Source organism: Pelobates fuscus, chromosome 13, assembly GCF_036172605.1.
Source record: "Pelobates fuscus isolate aPelFus1 chromosome 13, aPelFus1.pri, whole genome shotgun sequence".
In the NCBI taxonomy this organism is placed as follows: Eukaryota; Metazoa; Chordata; class Amphibia; order Anura; family Pelobatidae; genus Pelobates; species Pelobates fuscus.
Window position 1 is genome coordinate 2,413,068 of NC_086329.1, and position 22,945 is coordinate 2,436,012.

Consider the following 22,945-nt stretch of genomic DNA (forward strand, 5'->3'; position numbering starts at 1 on the left):
ATTGAAGTAGTTATGGTGATTGGAGTACAGGTCCTCCATCACTACGGAATAGTTTAGTTGATGTTTAGCAGAGATTCTCTTCCCCAGCAGTCTGGAGAAGGTGCTGTGCTTCATGTCAAAACAAGGGTACTGAGCAGTGATTGGCTGAGAGTGCCTGTTGAAGTGGTTATAGTTCCCACATTGTTCCTTTTAAAATACAATGCTTAAAAAATTGTGAAATTCCCTTTAAAGCTAACCATCAATTATTGTCACTTGTTAGGTGAACTGTGTGAATGAAGATTCTCTGTATTACTGCACGAAGGAAATCGCTTGTCTGTTCCGGTATAGTCATTTTTTTATCCTTTATGAATCGTCCTTAAAATGTAAGAAATTGGACTTGCTAAATGTTTCAATCCTCAGTGATGATTACTTGTTCTGTTGAAATCTGACAAGATTTTTAAATAATTAGCTTGTATATTCCTATTCCTTTTACCCTAAATACTCTGACAATTCTATTTTCTAGAAAATAGGAAAATGCTGATGATTAATATCTTTTCTCCATCTAGAGGAACCAAACTGTTAAGGGAGTTCCCTACCGACACCTTGTTTGACGTCAATGCCATTGTCGCAAATGTTTTATTGTAAGTAAATGAACAATGTATGGCTTTATTTACAGGAGGTATCCATAGAGCGCCTGTCTGGCTTGGTAGATTACAGGTTAAGTGTCCCTTGTGCTTGTCCTCCCTCTACTCTATTAAAGAATCCTCGAACCTCTGCTAGTCACCTGTATGGGCAGGGAGGGTGCTGTGAGATTTCATTACAATACGTCTTTCTTTACTCCCATGTTCTAAAATAACTTAAATGGGAATATCTATCTAGATCTGATTTTATTTTATTCTCTGTATAGATAGTTTTCTTTTCCCGTGTGGCTTGTTCCTCTTGTCTTCTATGTGAATCTTTGAGAAATGCTCACTGAAATTTCAACCCAGTATGGAGATATACTGAGATAAAAAAGTGACTATTTTGTCTCTGAATATTTCTTATTCCTGACACTTCTTGACCCTGGGGACTGTGACCGTGCTGCTTTAATCGTGAATTTATCTTAAAGAGCAACTGTAATGCCAAAAAACTACTATTCCATCTATACATTGTGCTAGCAAGTTTTATTTACATTTTTTTTGCAAACGTATTCGAAATACATATTTAAACTATAACATATATATATTTATTATTATTATTATTATTATTATTATTATTATTATTATTATTATTTTTTTTTTTTTTTTTCTTCCAATGAGTCAATTAATTCTTTGCCATAAACTCTATAACGAACAAGGAGAGGAGAAGAGATGCCCCACAGGCAGTCCTTCTGCTCTCCACCAATAGCAACCACAGTGCATGCGCATGCAATCTAAACTTCCTCGTAGAAATGAATGGAGGTCAAATGTGTCCAATGATAAATCTCGGAGAATACATTTATTCTCCATCTGTCACTATTTCAAAATGGTAGAGATTCTAGAACATGCAGAACGAAAAGCCAAAATAGACTTAAAGGACCACTATAGTGCCAGGAAAATCGTTTTCCTGGCTCTATAGGGTCTTTGGGTCCCCCTCCCGTCGGGCTGAAGGGGTTAAATTCTTACCTTTCTCCAGCGCCGGAGACTCTCCTCCTCCTTCGGACGTCAGCTCCAAATGCGCATGCGCTTTCAGTCAGTCCATAGGAAAGCATTCTCAATGCTTTCCTATGGACGCTGGCATCTTCCCACTGTGAAAATCACAGTGATAAGCGTGGAAGCGCCTCTAGCGGCTGTCAATGAGACAGCCACTAGAGGCTGGATTAAACCTAATGTAAACATAGCAGTTGCAGTAGGCAGGGTTAACCCTAGATGGACCTGGCACCCAGACCACTTCATTAAGCTGAAGTGGTCTGGGTGCCTATAGTTGTCCTTTAAGACTCTCATTTAACAGTTTCAATTGCTAAAAAACAAAAACAAAATCTCTTTCGATTTTTATGGAACAAGATCACAATTCACTTGCTTTCCTTTTGGTCATCGGCCTTAATAAGAGCTAAATTTCCTGGTTCTCTACATTACAGGGCACTTCAGGGTCTGAAAACGCAAGCTCTGCATCAAGGAAAATGTTATTCTGATCTCATAACACTCGAAGCGGCTAGCAGCTAGAATGGGCACCAGTTATTCTAATCTATCAGATGCCAGCAAAGCTGGCTGGGGCGCACATTTATCAATTAAAGGAAAATTATCGAAGGGAAGTTGCACTTCATGTACGCTTTCTAGATTTATTAGTGGGCCTGAAATGTTCTCAAACACCATTCGGAATGTTCGGTTACCCTTCGGATGGACAATATTTAGCAGTTTGTCACGTGAGTTATTTGGGAGTCCTTTAAATCAAAGGATATAGTGAATTTGGCAATTTGGTTTGGAGCACAATATTTGTGCTCCAATATGTGCGCAGATTGTTCCCCTGATATGTCAAACACCATTGCTGACTGGCATTGGAGATATTGATCAGATTACAGCAACTGGAAAAATTCTCCTAAACATTAGACTTTAAATAAACCTCTCTGCTTCCAAGTTAAATACCCATGTTCCATCTTTCCTTCTGGACCCAGATGTCATGGCAGTGGATGCTCTTCTTCAAGACTGGTCTCAAAATTGAAATTCTGCTCTTCCCCATTTTCCTGCAATTTTGAGAACTCAACCCCATGCTAAATCTCAGTGTCTTACTAACGTTACCAGCCCCAACTGTGGTTTCCACAAATGCTGGAGTTGGCAGTCGATTTTTCTGAAGTTTATGGATCTTACACGTCATAAATTGAACCACAGTGTATGGGGATCTTGTCTAGTTGTTTAATGGAAAAACTGTACAAAGAGTACAGACCCTCACAGGATTACTTATTAATCATAAATAAGATTGGGGGGGGGGGGGGAGGGAAGGTTCCATTTGAGAAACACACAGTCGGGGACAGTGAGATATAACAGACCCTGTAGTAAATCACTGCCTTTACCTGCTGGGCCCTCTATGGCAAGTCAACTACGGCCAGACTGAAAACCCAAGTAAACTGCACTGAGTAAGCCATCTCTAAACAGCACAAAGTCCAAATACTGTCAATAAGCGACACATGGCCGAACAATGAGAGCTGTTTAGTTCTGTTTTCAGTGTCCAGCAGGGATAGACAGTGATTTATCACAGAGTCTGTTATATCTCTCTGTCACTACCTCTGTGTAAAGTCTGTTGGTCGCTTTCTTTTCCTTTCTCTTCTTTATACTGTGATTGGTAATTCTGTGAGTATCTGTCTCTCTGGACGGTTTTATTGTACACATTATTAGATCTGTTTATTTCTATTTTCTGTTCGGTTTCCATTTGTAAATATGTTTTTATTTATTTTCGTATAGGAAAAGTAAACATTGAGACTCGCAGGTCTCGCTTTTTAACCTTTTAGTTTTAACTTTACACTTATAAATTCCGAAACTCGCAGGTTTCGTCTCTTCTGCGTACAACATACTTTTGAGACGCACAGGTCTCCCAGCATTTTTGTAGGTTTCATTTTGAGTGAGATTTTCCATTTATATTAACATCAGTAAGTTTGAGAATTCCATTGACTGTATTGTGTTGGGTTGGGAAATGCAGCTTACTGTAACTACATAATATACACAGTGGGCTGTATAGGGGTACCTTGCTGTTCAGCATGTATTGGACTCGCAGGTCCATGATTAGGTGCTTCGCTTTTTGGCTCGCAGGCCTCAATTACAAGATATGTTTCAAGGGGTAATTCCTGCGTGTTGTGTGTTGTTTGTGGGTTAGGTGGCTACCTTTTTATTGTCGGTGTCAACTCTGCGGGTGTCTGGTGGTTGGGGAGGGTGGGAACTCTTGCAGCTCCCTGCATCCGGGATCGGATCGTTCTACCCCTCCGGTGTTATTGGGTATGTTGCTTGTCGCCCTTTTGTGAATCCCCTGCCCGATATGTCGTGCTTATGGAACAGTCATGCTTTCCTCATTCCCATTTAGACCCGTCTCCCTCCTGTACCTTTGGCCCTTCAAGTGGTCGGGGGCGCTCTTTCCCCCGTCTCTCCCTGTCGGTCGATTTGTCCTGTGCGGTGGGGTTAGGGTGTCCAGTCCGATGACGTGGAGGGTTTGGGGAGGGGGGTAGGGATGGTGGACGGCGTCCTGAATGGTCAGTTGTCTATAGACGACTGGGAGTTGTTCAGTCGACTAGAAGTCTAGTGGTCGGTGTCAGGTTGGTAGTCTTGTCGGAGCTTACGTTGGAAGTCTTCCCTTCCTGTCTCTAGGATCCATCGTGTCCATAGGATCCATCGTGTAAATTGTTGGGTTTGTCGTGGTCGTCAGGGTCAGCTCTTCTATAGCTCTGAGTCCCTCCATTTGGTTGAACCAGGTTAGTAGTGAGGGGGTTTTCTTCTGCTTCCATAATTGGGGAAGGACCTGTTTTGCTATGTTTAATATTCTAATGGTCATAGATTTTTTTTTGTACCGCGATCTGGATATAGTGGTATGGTGGAGTAACATTGCCGCGGTTCCGGGGGGGGGGGGTGCATCGGAGAACATCTCCAGAATTTTGTGGATCCCCTCCCAGTACGGTCTGATTAATTCGCAGTCCCACCAGATGTGTCTTACTGTACCTACGTCTTTTTCGCACCTCCAGCAGAGGTCGGGGTGGGTCGGGTCTAGGGCATGGAGGATGTGTGGCGTCCTGTACCAGTTTGTCAATATCTTATAGGCCGTCTCCTGTGTCTTGCTATGTACTGAGCAGTGGTGAGTGAGGTAGCATATGGTGTGCCGTCTCCCATCTGCCCATGAATTGGGGCGTCTCCTGTGGTGTCTCAGCTTGGAGCATGGAGTATAGTAGGGATATGCCGTGTGGGGTTGGGGTTGGTTGCATGCAAATCTTTTCAAATGTGGTAGGGCTCCTGGTGAGCGCTGACCCCTGGGGCAGAGTGAGGACAAAGTTCTTGAGTTGGGTATGTTTGAATTGGTGCATGAATGAGGGGGTAGTGTCTCCTATCATGTCCGGTAACGGTTTGCATTTCCCGTCTCGCATTATGTGGTGTAGGCGCGGCGTGGGGATTGGGAGGATGTGTCGAAATGCTCGTGGGTCTAGGCCAGGTGGGCAGGCCTCGTTATGGGTTAGCGGGGTTAAGGGAGATGGGTACGGCGCTAGTCCCCGTTGCTTTGCGGTCCGACGCCACACCTCCAGGGTGTGTCTCGTGTATATTGACATTTCCTGGCTATCGGTGCTCTCCTTCCTCCAGGGAATCCCGGATATCGGCTTACCTGCCTCCGCCTCCTCCGCTGTCTTCCATAGTTTAGAGACTCCCTCTTTCGACCATTCCATTACCCTTTGTAAGTGTGTGGTGACATAATAAAGATGAAAGTCCGGTAGGGCCAGCCCTCCCTTGTTTTTTGGTTGCATCAGGGTAGTGAGTTTGAGTCTGGGCCTCCCCCCGTTCCATATATATCTAGTCATCGCGGAGTTAAGTGTGGTGAAAAACGTTTTAGGTATAGTTATTGGGATAGCCTGTAGGAGATGGAGGAAATTCATTTTAATGACCTGGATACGTCCCAACCACGATATGTGTGGGTACGACCAGTCTCTCATGTCAGTTTGGAATGTTTTAAGCATGTCTGCGAAGTTCTCCCTAAATAAATCGCTGCTCTTCCTCGTTAGCCAGATGCCTAGGTATCTTATCTTACTGTCCGCCCAGTGGAATGGGAAGCTATGGCGTAACGATTCGGCTCGTTTGGTCGGTATGCTAATATTAAGGATGAAGGATTTGGAGTTGTTAATTTTCAGGTTGGAGACATCTCCGAACACTTGGAGTTCTTTCATGATATTAGGGAGTGTGATTTCCGGGTTGGAGACTATGAACAGGAGGTCATCTGCGAACGCGGCTACCTTGTGGTGTGTTTTATCTATTTCACGCCCGGTTATGTCCCTGTTTTGTCTGATGTGGGTTAGGAAAGGTTCCAGGGCCAGTATGAATAGCAGCGGTGATAGGGGGCAACCCTGCCGGGTGCCGTTACATATGGGGAATGGGTCTGTAAGTGCTCCATTGACTAGGACCTGGGCTGTTGGCTCCGAATAAAGTGCCTCTACCCATCTCTGGATATATGGTCCAATCCCCAGGTGTGATAAGGTTTCGAATAGGAACGTCCATCGGACCCTGTCGAACGCCTTCTCCGCGTCTGTAGACAGCAGGAGAAGGCCCCTCTCTTGTCCTCTTTTTCCATGCATGAGGGTCAGTGTTCGAATTGTGTTGTCCCTCGCCTCCCTACCCCCCACAAATCCCACCTGGTCTGGGTGGACCAGTGAGGGGATGTGTTGTGTGAGCCGCGTTGCTAGGAGTTTGGCCATGAGTTTAATATCGCAATTTATGAGCGAGATGGGCCTGTAGTTCCCGCAATATTCCCCATCCTTACCCTCCTTAGGGATAACAGTGATATGAGCTGTTAAGGCTTGTTTGGGTATTCGTTGCCCTTCCCTAATTGCGTTGAATGCCTCTACCATTGGGGGATATAGATGTTCTGCGTAGGTTTTGTAGTATGCTGTCGGGAGTCCGCCCGGGCTTTTGTCCTGCTTCGTGCGTTTGACAGCGAGCGCTATTTCCTCTATTGTGATAGGTTCGTCTATCAATGCCGCCGTCTCCCCATCTAGGGTTGGCATTGGAAATTTAGCGAGGTAAGTCCGTATAGAGTCTTGCAGTCGCAATTTCGCTGCTTCGGTCTGCGGTTGCGGTATGGTGTATAGGTCTGAGTAGTATGTTTGTATCGTCGTCATTATATCTGTCGGGAGTCGGTGCAGTGTCCCGTGTTTGTCCCTTTGATTTTTTCAATGTATGTTTGTTGTCTCCGCTTGTTCAGCATCCTGGCTAGTAATTTGCCACTCTTATTCCCATGAAGGGCAAAGAAGGCTTTATGTCTGGTTGCGTCCCTGTAATGTTTGGAGTGCAATAGCGTGGTAAGGTCCCGTCTCAGTTGTAGTAGTTGGGTCTGTCGTGTGTTTGTCTGTGTATGTTTGTTTAACTCCTCTAGTTTGTGTATGTCAGCCAGAATCTCCGATAGGCGGGCCTCGGATTGTCTCTTCAAGATCGCCCCCTGTTGGATGCAATGGCCTCTTAACACGCTCTTGTGTGCCTCCCATCTAATCATTGGCGATGTCTGGTCTGAGGTGTTAAGTTCGAAATATTCTTTGATCGCCTCTCCTATGGAGGCTTTGGTGTCTGTTTTAGAGAGTAGATATTCATTGAGGCGCCATTTGGTGATGGTGGGGCGAAAGAGGTTAGATTTTAGTGTCAGTGTGACCGGGGCGTGATCCGACCACGTCGCCTCGCCTATGTTCACGTCGGTTACCAAGGGTAGGTTATGGTGTGTTACATAGAGGTGATCAATTCGGGAGTAGGAGTTGTGGGGGTAGGAGTAAAATGTGTAGTCCCTAACGTCCGAATGGTGGGCTCTCCAGCTGTCTATGAGTCGGTGTTTGCGGAGTAAGGATTTTATATTTTGAAGTTGGTATGAGGGGGCCTGTGAGGTGCCTGAGGAGCAGTCCCATGTGGGGTCAAGTGCTATGTTAAAGTCCCCTCCCAGAATGAGTATCCCTTCTGTGAAGTCCTGGAGTTTGCGTAGCGTGTGGTTAAGAAAGCGGTAGTGGTGTTTGTTCGGGGCATATACATTCGCAAATGTGTACGATTGGTTCGCAATTTTCCCTTTGAGGAATATATACCTGCCCTCTCTGTCCACCCTGCATCCCCCCTCCTGGAACGGCACCGTTTTGTGGAGGAGAATGGCTGTCCCCCTGGATTTACCACCATTATAGTCGCTGTAGTATCCATGTGGGTAATGGTGATTGGTCATTTTGGGTCTAGCTCCCTCCCTGAAGTGCGTCTCTTGGATCATTATTATGGAGGCTTTGCGTAGGTGGAAGTCTCTCAGTACACCTGATCGTTTTTCTGGTTTATTCAGTCCTTTGGCGTTAATCGTTAGAATAGTAAGGGGTTTGGGTGTTAGCGCCATGTCGTCTGGGTATTGTAACTGGGGTTACCTTAATCGTCTCTGTCCGGTGGCGGTCTCTTCTGGGGGTGGGCATGTTATATCGGTCGGGGGAGAGTGTCCGTCGTCTGTCTCGGGGGTCAGGAGTAGACAGGTCGTGAGAAGAAGGTCTAGATAGTGCGAAGTGGGGGGTTGTGGTAACCTACCCCAATGTCCGTCGCTAGTCTGCGTCGGGGAGCAGTGTCTCACGCTACCACCTGTGGTTCGCTCGCCTGTGTGGTGACGCCTCTGCCTGTGGGTGTGTCGGAAGGACGTCCAGATGTACCTGTCAGTATGGGATTGTTCTGGTCCAATACCGTCAGGGATTCCTATTGTCCTCGGGGTGTGTCGGACTGTGTCCCGTTTCGTCCCTACTCGGCTCTGTGGAATGGTGTATGATTTGATGCATTGTGTTTCCTCGCCTTGGTGTACGTTGGCCCGAAGGCCGGCATGGGTGTGCGTAAATCGGATTATGGGTGTGGCTCTGTTTGGTAGCAGATCATAACATAGGCATCAACATGCAATAACATTCTATCAACGTATGACCGCATAACTATTGTTAAACAATAAAGCAAGTGACAGTTATCGCCCTCCCCCATCCCGAGTGTCTCATTCCCCCTACTACACGCTTACTTCCCATGAGGAGACTCAGGCCTTGTGTGTCTCTGGCTCCATCCTCTCCACTTCCTCGTGGGTGTTGGACCCCACCCGGGTGGGCCCCCCCGGCGCTGCCCCCCCGCCTGCTCCCCTAGGTTCGTCACAGGTTGGGTAGCCTCGGCGGTGGTGTGGTGGGTATGATGTCCAGGCAAGTGTCTGGTGGGACCGCCGACTTGGCGGAATACTTGCGGTTTGCTGGGTGCTCAGTGTCTCTTTAATTAGTCCATAGAGTCTTGCGTGCGGTATCTCGTGGGGTGTCTGTGCGGGAGGTGGTGTAGTCCATAGGTGAGAGCCCGTGATGCGCCGGGAGGGCGTTCTGTGTGCTGGGCCTTAGACGTTAGCTCCCGATGGGCGAGTAGCCTGTTGTCGGGTTCTCCTCGTTCTAGCGGCTTGCACTGGTTGTTGCTGCGGATCTGTCTGGAAGGCGTAGAATGTCATCGGGTCCGGCCATGACATTGGAATTGGTGGTAGTTGTAGTTCCTTTTGTAGGTCGGCAAGATCCTCTACGTTTTTCACGTTGAATGGTCCGTTAGCTGTGGTGACCTGTAGGCCTGTTGGAAAGTTCCAGCGGTATCTGAACTTGTTGGCTTGTAATGTCCTAGTGAGCGGGCGTAGTGCCCTGCGGTACGCCAGCGTTGCCGGTGACAGGTCCGGGTATAGTTGGATTTCCACCCCGTTGAGTAGGATTTGTTTAGTGTCTCTCGCCTTACGGAGTATATCTTCTTTCGTTTGAAAGTGGGCGAGACAGCATATTACATCTCTAGGCGGGGAGTCTGGCGGGCCACGCGGTCGAAGGGCCCTGTGCGCCCTAACAAATTCAATGTGCGTGGTTTTCGGCATGTTTAAGAGGTCGTTGAACAGCTCTGTAAGAATGTCTCTTATGGAAGTGACCTGATCCTTTTCTTCAGGTAGGCCCCTTATTCTTAGGTTATGTCTACGTCCCCTATTATCTAGGTCTTCAAGGTGCAGTGCCATTTGCCTGAGTTGTGTCTCTTGGCGCCTTATTACACCTGTATTTGCAGCCTGCGCCGTTGTCATGTGGTCGCAATCCGCCTCCAGTTGTGCTAACTTAGTCTGCATACCTTGCATGTCTTCTCGGAGAGCGTGCAGTTCACCCGTGATACTTTGCTGTAGAGCAGCGTCTGTCTCCTTTAAGTCTGCCTTTGTGGGCAGATAATTGATCAGGGCCACCCAGTCTGGTTGCGGGGAGCATGTAGGATCCCGTGTGGGTTCTTCCGGCTGCCTCTCCAGCGGGGATGCTGGCGTGGAGAGGTCGAAGGCCTCTGTGTCTCTTGAGGCCTGTGCGGCGTGTTCCGCCGGTGCCGTGAGAAATTGGCGCATACCCGCCGGTTGGGATCCCCGCGGGGTGTTAGCTGCGTGGGCGGCCTGTGTGGCCCGATGTGTTTTTCCCATGTTGCCGGGTGTAGGTGCCGGTTCGGCGAGTTTTTGCGGAGAGCCTGGCGGGAGCTCGCGGGTTACGCCGCCATCTTGTCCGGCGTCCAAGCCACGCCCCCCGGTTTCCATTTGGATCTTTTTATCTGATTTATACAGGGACAAGGTAAACTTAGCAGTTATCCTAACACTTAATATATTTCTACTTGCGATGCTGCTATTTAGGGATAAAGCAAGAGATATTTTATTATTATTATTATTATTATTATTCTTTCCTTCGTGTCTTTAATAAAATCATGACTTTTTGACCAGCCAACAGCTTTTTGTTTATTATTTTTTTTCCCCTACGCCTGCGGTCTGTGTGTTTGATGCAGTATGGACAAATGTCAATGATTACCTTCACTGTGTGTGTGTATTGTAAAGGTAACCTAACGCTCACAGCTACTCTGTTTCTTCCAGTGTCCTGCTTTATAATGAAATGAAATATATAACGTCTACCTCAGAGTTTCAGGACATTGAGAGCAACATGAAAGGGAAGAAAAACATGGTTTTCGTCTATGTGCGAGCTATCGGCATACCAGGTAGTGAGAATCTTGTTGCTGCTATTCATGATTCTTTGATTTTTGTGTTTTAGCTGTGTGCCTGAAAGGTGAGTTGTTAGTCTGTAGCGGCCTCCTGTCTGTGACTAAAGTTCAATTGGCTAAGCAGGGAAGCATACCTTCTAAAATAAACACAGTGTGCTGTAAGATCTTTGGCCACAGAAGGAATGGTTAGCCTTCTAAATATACTGCAGTATAACCTCATTGGCTTCTATTTAGAACCTTTGTATCTTATCTCCATCCCCTACTTACTAAATTCTGTTAAATCCCTTTTTTTTCCATTGCGTTGGGGAGACACATGCATTCCCAGACTTTGAGAATCACAGTTCTGAACAACACTGAGAATTGAGGGATTTGAACGATTAATATGTGCATTGAGTAGACTCCCAGCCCAAAACTAGTCCATCTTGAAAAGGTGATGCAGGCGCCCCCTTGGGATTCAGCCTGCACAGCAAAAATTCCGTTCTGCTTTGAATACCATCAAAACTGGCCCGACAATCTGCTATTCCATTCAATTTCTAGTGTAACGTTAACAAATGAATGGCCGTATTTTGTGTCTCTCTTGCAAACTTTTAGGGGTGTACAGATTGCTATGCACACGTTTATTGTGATCACATCTTTTTCTGTACCCTCCTAGAACATACAGGAATGCCATTGTCCGATATCTTTCTGATTTGTTCAATAAAAGAAACGGTTGTCTTATTCTCCTTTAAATCCATGAAATGCCTTGCGTTGCCCTATATTGCTGTATTTCTGTTCTCAGAACACAGAGCTGTCATGGAAGCCGCCTTTGTTTATGGATCTCTATACCAGTTTGTGTTAACGACTGAAACTTCTTTACTGGAAAATATAAGGTAAGTTTGTACTTCAGGGGGAATCATTCTTTTCAGGTGGAGAAATGTAAAAGCAATATGTGCTAGATCTGATTTATTGAGAGGCCAGTACAAGTTTCACTGACTGTATTGTTGGTTCTCGGCAGTAGATTAACTGGGGGGATGTGACCCCCGTGCATAGAATGGAATTTATTAAAATAAATAGGGAGTCAAGTAAGTCATCCTCAGAATTGTAATTATTTAATCCTATAAATAAAGCACCATAAAATGTCAACTGCGATTAAACACAAATACACACACACAAATAAATTCTAGTATCCTGTGGTTTTATTCTTAAAAGGACACTCCAACTTGCCGAGAGAGTGTGTGTGTGTGTGTGTGTATCGGAGTCATGCATGGTTTCCGTCTGTTCTATAATAAAACTGCCTCGGTTCCTTACTCGTGTAATGTTATATTCACATTCCTCTTGATATCTCTGCCTTGAATTTGAAGGACTGGCAGATTTGTTTAAAGAACGAATTGGGAAAATGTTTCCCATTTTAGTTGATCTCCCATTTGGTACATTTCCACGTTTTCCAGTTTAGCGAATAAACCGCATAGTCCTTTAAGGAGGGATGGCAACAATGGAAACTCGAAATCTGAGTAATACTATATATTCACCACAACCACTGTCACATAAAGTACCTTGCAACAAGAGCTGGCTCGGAAGACCTCACTAAACAGCTGCATATGAGTATTACAGTGCTTGAGGCAGGGTACGATTTCCACTTTCTAACTGTTTGCATCTTGTACCCCAGTCATCTAATGTAAAATGTTCCCACAGCTTAATTGTATGATTGAGATTACTCAAACTCCTCCAGCAGAGGTCGCTGCTCTGTTTATTTAAATCGGATTCATAAAGGTTTCTCTCATTTTGCAGGAATATTCAGTAAGGGTTTGCTTCTCTGCAGTCATTTAGTGACAAGTTGGTAATCGCTAAAATGGCCAATGCTGGCGATTACGGTCTGTTTCCATGCTAAATGGTAAAACCACCATCTGTGACTTACTAACAGAAACCTATTCTAATTTCCACCTGTGCTTTTTTTTTCTCTCTCTAGAAACCTAAATCACATTCATTTCACCAGTTATCACCTGCTGTCCTTAGTATTTTCAATATATAGTTATTTCTTTTATTTTCCCTTTGCAGCCGTGGAAGATCAGACTTAGTTCCTGCAAAGCTCATTTATTGTCATTGCAAAGCAGTAACGAGCCCGACCCACGAATGTCAGAGATCTTCATCCGATCAGCCTTTGAGTACCCTGAATATCCATCGCTTTCTGAAACTCATGAATGCACCGCTTGTTGTACGTATGGAACTTCGAACACTGTCTGTATCGTTTCCTGTAGGGTGATCTCGTACAAACGTGGTTCCAGCACCACCCCTGGGGCTAAAACACTGACAGGGTCATTTACTAAAATAGGAATTGTTGGAAATCAAGCAGAATTCATTTTTTATTTATTTTATTTATTGCTTTTACATTTTTACAAAATACACACATTACATTAGTAGACGTTTAGTATAGTATAAGTGATCTTGGAATACAAGTCACATATTCCACTTACATACTTTATATCAGACCTGCAGAATGGGTCACTGGCCAGCTGGAGGTGTTATTTAGAAGTAAGGGAGATATTCTAGCTAGTAATTAAATAGTGGGATTATTCAATCATGCAGAATTTAACATTTCAGAAATAGTTGACCTAGAAGTTGACTTGGAGATTTTTTCAAGTTGAGCTTTTTTGGCCTTAAATCTGAAATTCCCTTTGAATTCCCAATAATTGTCACTTTAGGTAATAACCCTGTATGTGGAGAGTTCGTATCATTAATCCCATGACCTGAAAGCGGGGAATGGGTTAAAGTAGATCTGATATCCATATAATATGTGACAACGGTGCTTCAAATTCTGTAATGCGATATATACATAGTGAGTGTTCAAAGAAAATATACAGTAAACTTTCTATTTACGATAAATCGCCATGTTACTCTCAGATGTGGCTGTGCGAACCCATGTGATCTCACTCCATGTGCTCGGCATTGTGGGAATCTGCACTGAGCATTGTGGGAGTGGGAGGAGACCATATTTAAAAGAAGGAAACACTACCACAATAAGAGGACAGTCTTAAATTAGAGGGACAAAGGTATAAAAATAATATCAGGAAGTATTACTTTACTGAGAGGGTAGTGGATGCATGGAATAGCCTTCCAGCTGAAGTGGTAGATGTTAACACAGTGATGGAGTTTAAGCATGCGTGGGATAGTCATAAGGCTATCCTAACTATAAGATAAGGCCAGGGACTAATGAAAGTATTTAGAAAACTGGGCAGACTAGATGGGCCGAATGGTTCTTATCTGCCGTCACATTCTATGTTTCTATGTGACCTCACTCTGAACATGTTAGAGCTATTCTATAACAAAACATTTAAATTGACTTGTAATTCAGCAATGAAACAGGCCAATCTGCTCACAATGTCGTTAAGCAATATTTAATCAAGGCCTTAGTATTTTTAGTTTCATAGAAAAACATTTTGAATATACAGCGTGCGGGAGGTCAACGTTGAAAGATCCTTTTGTCACCTTGTAGCACTAGCCTCTGAGTTCACACAGGACCACGTGCTGCACTCTGACTGACACGGCTACAAACTCCACCTTAAAGCTCTGCAGGGAGCAACTAAAGAGCATGGAATGCTGCACGGACATTATTAGAGCACCATAATCACTTTATAAGTCCTTCTTAAATGTTACTGTAACTAGCATCTCCATCTGGGGGATCCACTGGGATTTTTTTTTGTAGTGCTTGTTTCCGACAATTTTTATTGATTTATTTTTTTTAATATTAACTAGGCTGAAGTGTCTGGAGATCCTGATAAATTCACCAGTGTTCATATCCAGCTTGGCCTACCACTGGTCTTCATTGTCTGTGAGAAAGAGACGTATGACGCAGACAGAGAGACCGCAGAACATGTTGCCTGGCAGCTGCTGGGGAAGGCGGGGGTGGCAACATTATCTAGGTATTTGTATGTAAATATAAATATTGAATCCCACGATGAAGAGCCCTCAATGGACTTTTCTGCTGTTCAGTTTTATTAATTAATACATTTTACACATCGATGTTTCAGTCCAATCCCAGTATTCCCTGCTCACCGGGCTTTTCTGCTATTCAGTTTTATTAATTAATACATTTTACACATCGATGTTTCAGCCCAATCCCAGAATTCTCTGCTCACTGGGCTTTTCTGCTGAAACACGGCTTCTTAAACCAAAACGTGGGATATGATTCAGAGCAAACAGAACGAACAACATGGCGCTAGCTCTGACCCACGTGTTGTACTCTTTCTGTCAGCATATTTGTGGAAATCTGATTTCTTAAACTTACTGATGCTTGCTTGATGACAGATCTACTGGGATAGGAGCCTGCAGTATCACTAGATCTGTATATGGGATCGTATAGTCTATGTAAGCAGATTCCCCCTGACAAGAGCAAGATCAGAATATACCGTGTTTTCTAAAGCATTGCATGAAAGCTTGACACCCGTTTCATGTAGTAAGAGCTCATTTATTTATTAAGGTTAATATTCATACTGACCCGTAAAAGGTCAAGGTTTTGGAGAAAGAGAGAACCATGTTTGTGTCTTTTATTCAGGATATATATATAATAGATCAGCAGGGCACTCCTCCTTAAATCGAAAGTTTAAAAGTAATTAAATGCCTAGGTGCAATCCCGCGTAATATATAAAAAAACCAAAAAAAGGGAGCACACTGGGTCTTCACTGAAGTGAAACAAAAGTATTTACTGTATTATAAAAAATACATGCACTGTGGGTAACAGAAAATCAACGTTTCGATCCTCCTTGGGTCTTTATCAAGATCACGAGGAGGGTCGAAACGTTGATTTTCTTTTACCCACAGTGCATGTATTTTTATAATACAGTAAATACTTTTGTTTCACTTCAGTGAAGACTCTGTGTGTGTGTGTGTGTGTGTGTGTGTTAAAAAACAAATTTTGTAGCCCAATCCAATTCTAGATAAAGTTCTGAAAGTGGAGCCGTTATTGGTTTCCATGGTGACTGCTCACTTTAGATCTTATTCATTATCCCCAATTTGTGTAGCTCTTTGTTTGACAGCTGAGGGGGGCTTAGGACACTAGGGAGGTCTATAATGTTTCTGTATACAGTGAATCCTGCTAATTGGCTTTCTGTATTAAGGGACACGTCTGACCCGTACATCCCGGGAAATGTTAATGTGGGTGTGAAGACAGCAGAAGAGGTAGGTGATTTAGTAACTGTAACCCTTTCTATGCTGTACTGCAGACCGATAATCCAATACAATGGCACCATGTTACAAATGGTTATTTTCCATAAAATACTGAATAATGATGCCACATGAATAACTGGACGTTCTCTTCCTTAAAAGGATGCGCCCATCCGATACTTGCTTCTAGGGGAATCCCAGGAAATAATAGACCTCATCAAAAATACTAAACACCAGAAAAATGAGGAATCTGCAGAAAAACCCATCCATGGCGATCAAGGTAATACCTGAGAGAGCGTTTTCTTTTATCTTTCAGGATATTATTATTATTATTATTATTTATTATTATTATTATTATTTGTAAACTTTTTATGAGAGCATTGTGTACCCCTGGCAGTTAATTGCCAATTTAGGAGCCCAGACTAAATTGCTTCATCTTGGCAAGCTTCCCATGTACTGCCAAGGTTAGAGCACGATTGGGTATTCGACAGCTCGGCTAATAGTCACTGCTCATCGGTAATAACCATCTATTAAACACGGAAATCCAATGGAATAAAGGGCTATAGTCAGAGCCTTTCTGGTTTTCCCTAAAGTTTGTAATTCGATTTTTGTTCAATTCAGGTTTAGTGAATAAACCCAGCAGTATTATTGTACAGAATTCAATCCGATCAGTTAGTGGAGCATTCGTGGATGGCTTTCGAGGTGGATCACAAATACTGTGTCATCCTGTATGGATCTACATTTATTATCATCAGTAACTTACATTCAACAGAACCGTCCAATTCAGATTAGTATGGATCTACATTTATTATCATCAGTAACTTACATTCAACAGAACCGTCCAATTCAGATTAGTATGGATCTACATTTATTATCATCAGTAACTTACATTCAACAGAACCGTCCAATTCAGATTAGTATGGATCTACATTTATTATCATCAGTAACTTACATTCAACAGAACCGTCCAATTCAGATTAGTATGGATCTACATTTATTATCATCAGTAACTTACATTCAACAGAACCGTCCAATTCAGATTAGTATGGATCTACAAAGTCTACACTGGTCTAGTGTCCTCCATTCAGTTTAGAAGATCCTTTTGTTTACTTTACGTGTTGTCTGTATGTAGTCATAAGTTTGAGAAGACATTCCATGCAATATGCCGGTCATAGAATATTTGTAGATAACTGGAAAACCAATTAAAGTTTCTATTTCTTATCATCATTGATTGAGTCAGTGTCGTTGTATTCTATGTATATACTGTGTGTAAATATTTAACCTTGGCATTCTTCCCTCTCCCGTAGAGACTCAAGATGACGAGGTAGCCGAAGCTGTATACAGAGACAGGAAGCGGGTGCTGCCCCTGCACTTAGTCCCTTCCCTAACAGCAGAAACATTCAGGATGATGGTGACCAGCAAACCTCACTCAATGGTTCTGTTTTACGCCAGCTGTACGTACGCTCCCTAAATCTTTCTATCTGAAAACACAATGAAATAATAATCTGCTACTTTACTGGTGGAAATATAAGAAAATGAATGTGAACTGGTTACCATGGAAAATGGTTTCCCTTTATAATAATTAATGGGATAAACCGGACCATCTAAGAATATTACTAATTATTCCCAGTTATATCTGGAATATGGTGTAAAATAATGTGTCTGATCACATGCAGGTTGACTCTGGATAATTGTTTTTCAAAGAATTGAATTCTGCGTACTGGCATTGAATCTGCCAGCATCTCCCCATGGCCTAGGTGTTATCTGGTCTGCCCATTCAGAACCAGACCCACATGCCACATCTCTAGTGATCAGGGACCAGTAAGTGGTCACAATAAATTGTTTATTCTGCCATTTGGAAGGGCGTAATAGAGCTTTTACTGAACATAGAAAGTATAAATGAATTTGTATAAAAGAATGGGTCTCTAGGCGAATACCAGGTTCATTATTTGCATATCTGATTGCGGTATTCTCCGCCTGAATCCATACCGGTATTGGATTGCCCATCAGGTAATACCGTAACCATAAACTGTGTGTGCATCAGCTGCTTGATACGCATTGGTGGCGTTGAATATTCCACCGCTTGACAGACACCGAAACGACACTAATTACCATAATGCACTTATGGTTATCCAATAAGGTGTTAATCGTTGGGAATTCAAACAAATTTCAGCACTTATGCCAGTTTGTCTATTTTGGTCTAAAAGTTGAAATTCACTTTGAATTCTTTACAATTCACCCATTAGTTAATAATCCTGTCCTTGTGCTGCGGTATTTTGACAATTTATTTTATGTCTTTGGGATACAGATTTAAAGACATTATGTGAAATCATTGGACAAATAACGGCACATTACATAATTTACAGGAATGAAATAGGGAATGCATTAAATAAAACATAAGTGAGCTAAAAACGTAATGCTAAGCGTTAGCAGATACTGGGGTCTAGATTTACAATGATCTTAGATTGGGTCAACTGGATGAAGTGCGTAAATAATGGGCCACCGCCTGTGGCAGCATGGTAGGTAGCCCTCCAGTTAGAAATTGACAGTAGTTACAGGTAGGGACTGCGTCCGCATCCTAGGTCATCCAATTTGGTAGGATGCAAAGAGTCCCAACACTGGAGCTTCCTTTGCATTGAACATCTTCAGTATCACTCCGTTACATTCCACAATTCCTTGTCATGGAGTAGCCGGGTGACATGTCCCAGCAAGACTCTCCCTCTCAGGGTGGCTCGAGAGGACAAGGAGATGCCCTCAAAGTTCTACGGTCTGTGCTTCTGGCCGCTCTCATTATGGCTAACTTATTTTCCTAAAATACTGTCGATTTTGTTTTAAGGATTGGTACCTACCCGGACTTATTGCCGGGTGACCATTCCACCACTTAAATACTAATTAGGAGGGCGACTTATTGTGTTCTATCTTGTTTGGTTAAATAATGCATACTATAAGACAGTGTGACATGACTATTATCATCTTGTCTCTGTGTTCTACTTCCTTAAAGCCAGTACCTCTGTGTAAGCTTTATTTTAGGAACTCTGCCAGTTTCTGTATTTAATGCAATATTGAACTCTTTTGTTGATTTTTTTTTTTTTTTTTAATGGAGACCTGTGTGTCCCGTTACCTGCTGCTTTGTTCAGTTTTATACTCCTTCTTCTTGAAAATTTTCAATAAATAATAAAAATCTTACAAAAAAATAAAATTATTTACCATGTGGCACAGGTGGATGATCACATCACAGGAGCATTTGGACTTCGCTCCTAGTAAGTTGGAGACTGTAAAGAGCCCATCTGAATGGTGGCAGTAGCATTGCGCAATAGCCTGGCCGTGAATAAACGGTTGATATAAGATGGCAAGTTGGCCGCAGTGATAGTCAGGAATGCCCCGGATCTTAATGTGTTTGTGGCGACTGCCTTCCTCACAAGTCCCCTGAAGGCCAGATCAGGTGTCAGTCGTTTCAGTGTGGTATTGATTAAGGTCCCCCACTTCCTTGTTCTTCTGCCTTCACACTGCCTCCAAAGTGGTGTAGCTTTTTCAAGATCTTTACTACCTCTGTCGCTAATAGTTGTTTCAGCTTCCTAAGAATAGTCTTAATTTCTCTTTCTGGAGGGGCCCCCAACTTCTTATAACAGCTTCCCATGATGGTAATTATCGGATCGTGTAAATAAAGTGGCAGTCACTTTAATAAGAATAGACTTTGGGAAAGCTGTACGCTGAAGCTCACTTGTGGCACGGCTTGTCAGCCACAGTGCTCGCACCATCCCCTGTGTTATGGCATTTTATGATTCACAAGGCACTAGGATGTTCTGCATCACACGGTGATATAAACTGAAAAATGACAAGTTAAACTCCATCGCAAAATTAATTGCTAACCCTAATGTTCCCCTCCCCCCCCACCAAATAAATCTAGGTATAAAGTAAATGTGTAATGACGGCAGTTTAGCATTTTTATTTTTATTTTTGCTACTTTGTTTAATCTGTAAATCTGTTTTTTTTAAACTGCGATTATTATCTTCCCATAAATGTGATATATTTTTTTTTTCCTAAGGGGAAACTGTATCGCTGACATTTCTGCAGTCCGTTCTACAAATGGCTGAAAAATATAAAGGTTTGTATACTTTATGCCTGTGGTTTAACGTCTTTACAATTTCATTATATTCTATCAATCCAACGGGGTTATTTTAACCCTTCCAGCAGAATGCCTGTTGTTGATTGTAGATGGCATGGCAGGGTTCAGGGATTGAGGTCCTAAGTGTCCCTGATTTGGGCCGACAGAGTGAAGTGCTGCACAGACATTGGTAAGAGGTCCATATGGACCCAGCACAGTGCGCATAGGATCTAGGGAATGCATAGCATGCTTGGGACATGGTAGCAAATCCTGACATTCACTGCATCACCTGGGACCTAGACTGAAGTCTGTAACAGCACAATCACAGGCCTCCTCTCCCTCACCACCATAACACCAGGATTTGTTCCTCCATTCTAAATGGTAAAGCCTCACAGAATATACTTCACACAATGTTAGCGGGGCACTTGGTTCAGCGATTGCAGGAATCTGACATCTGTGTCATGAAATGGCTTTGTTCTAATAATAAATATATATAAAGTACCAAAAGAGAGACTCCAGGGGTCTCAAGGGGCTTAACCCCGAGAATTGTATAGAGAAAAATTATATAAAGAAAAACACAATGTTTATCACATTGTCAGAGACAATTGGGACTCGCTGTGTATCCTGGAGATGTACAGTAGTCTGAATGGAAATACTTAAATAATATTAGGAGTCACACTTGGACCCAGAGGTGGTGATCTTGATAGCAAACTGCTACAGAGAGAGAGCTTCTGGATATATAAGGTGAAAGCTCTCTCACCCCTGGGATTAAATGAGGGCTACTCCTATACATCATTTATCTCTGATTAATTTATTTACCATTATGATTATTTAATTATTTATTTTTTCCTTTATATCATTTCTATTTGGCTTTAATATTTCTTTCATGATACTTATTTGCATTATATACAGGTGTATTTCTAAATGTGATATTTTGTGTAATTTTTAAGATATATACTGAATTTGGGATCCCTATTAAGGTGTCTGTCATACCTCATATAGATCCATATTCCCCATTTAATACTATTACAGCTTTTATCTGCATACAATTAGATTTTTATTTTTGTTTCCTTTTTTCCTATGTTTGACCTGTATGGATAATAGAACTTTATATTTTGTTATACTAAGATTAGAGGCTAAAAGAATGCTTATTAGATAAAGCTATATTGGTACGAAGGCTTTATAAAATGAGTATTGTACTTGGTAAAATATACACTTAAAGTTCTGGTAAATATGTGTAAATTAGTAACAGTATCATCTTGAGCTCCATTTGCCTACATAGCAGGATTACATCAATATCTGTTGCTCTACTAAAATACAATTGTATCAATATATGGAGCAACAGGCAGAGTGTGTTTGACATCTGTTCTCATATCAACGCAACTATATTGTAACAAATTTATGCTTAAGTTACTTAGTTGATACAAAACTTTTAAATGTATTTTGTCTTTTGTTCTGTTCATTGACCACAAAGGGGTGCTAACCTCCTCATTATTCAGTGCACACGTAACCTTACAGGCAAACTCGGATAGCTCTATCATGTTAATCTCATGTGAACTGGCTGGCTCCGCCCACTTAAATTTTTGGCACGAGAAGCATAGATTTGCCGGCGTGAACATACTATTCTGATTGGCTGCATAAGGATTCAGATGTTGGGAGAATAAGGTATTTAAGAGCCTTTTCATTTACAGTTCGTTTTCCTCTGACGAAGGTGCTGGCTTCACAGTACCGAAACGCGCGTCAGGCGTTTTATTTTTATTATTTTTTTCACTTATTGGCACTTAAGAAATATCACGGCATGATATTTAGCTTGCCTTATAGGGTTTTCGATGTTTAATTTAGTCTGCTCTACATTTTGCTTACACGTGTACATGGGATGGGAGAGATTGGTTATTATCTGTCACTGCAAATTTGATATGCAGTATATCTTTATTACTGTACCATTTACATTCCTTTACCTTCTTATAACGATACACTCTATACTTTATTTATCTATCTATAGATGTATCATTGAGCATTCTAAGCATCATGACATCTATATCGAACACTCCTCAATTTATTTCCACTAGACATATATAGAGAGACAAGACTATTTTATTGCTTGAAGCCTTGTATATACTTTATTTCCTTTTATTTTATTCTCTGATATGTGTATTCTTTGGATTATAATATTACCAGCATTGATTGATAATTTAATCTTTAGACCTCACTATAGAGGATCTTTTTGGCAAGTTTAGCCAGTTTGGATATGTATGCTAATATGGGGTGTTTCTTGTGCTAATTAGAGGTAGCACTTTAGAGTTTTCTGTTTTTCTTCGTTTTGTTTTGTTAATATATTAGATTTTATATAGATAGCATTGCGGTTACCTACTGAGCCAGATACAATAAAGCTCACAGTGGATACCTAATATAATCCTAATATCTATATATTTTCCATATATTGTGGATCATTTAGGCAACTTTATATTTTTATTTTATAACCCTCACCTTTTAGGGATATCCTAATATTATTTAAGTATTTCCGTTCAGACTACTGTACATCTCCAGGATACACAGCGAGTCCCAATTGTCTCTGACAATGTGATAAGCATTGTGTTTTTCTTTAAATATTTTTTTTTTTATCTATTGTTATAATAATTAAAGGATGACTTCAGTTGTTACGTAACAGCCTGTTATACATTCTGTGTGCAATGTGGCCATGAGAGTTCAGTGGACAGGACTCTGGCTGCAGTTTATCACCCAGGTTTGATATCTGACAAGATCACATCGATAAAGAGTTTTATAAAGTTGATTTAGAACAGTGCCCAGAACTCACAATGTTTTTGGAAACCCGGGCAAGTGAAATGTATCTTTCCTGGTTAAATTCCCTATCAGGATTATTCACTAAACACTGGACCAGGGGTAGGCAACCTTCGGCTCTACAGATGTTGTGGACTACATCTCCCTTGATGCTTTGCCAGCAATATGGCTGTAAAAGCATTATGGGAGATGTAGTCCAAAACATCTGTAGAGCCGAAGGTTGCCTACCCCTGCA

General features: G+C 42.3%; 1 protein-coding gene across 2 annotated transcripts in view; it reads left to right on the forward strand.

Annotated features, from left to right (window-relative positions):
* Positions 1 to 22,945, forward strand: part of TXNDC16 (thioredoxin domain containing 16) — a 66,876-nt gene that overhangs the window by 6,306 nt on the left and 37,625 nt on the right. For both annotated transcript variants that reach the window (XM_063439779.1, XM_063439780.1), the window contains exons 4-13: positions 260 to 321; positions 546 to 620; positions 10,546 to 10,667; positions 11,449 to 11,539; positions 12,705 to 12,861; positions 14,400 to 14,566; positions 15,761 to 15,821; positions 15,969 to 16,086; positions 17,114 to 17,260; positions 19,852 to 19,911. In XM_063439779.1, the coding sequence (XP_063295849.1) occupies positions 260 to 321; positions 546 to 620; positions 10,546 to 10,667; positions 11,449 to 11,539; positions 12,705 to 12,861; positions 14,400 to 14,566; positions 15,761 to 15,821; positions 15,969 to 16,086; positions 17,114 to 17,260; positions 19,852 to 19,911 (1,060 nt within the window). The remainder of the gene's footprint in view (positions 1 to 259; positions 322 to 545; positions 621 to 10,545; positions 10,668 to 11,448; positions 11,540 to 12,704; positions 12,862 to 14,399; positions 14,567 to 15,760; positions 15,822 to 15,968; positions 16,087 to 17,113; positions 17,261 to 19,851; positions 19,912 to 22,945) is intronic.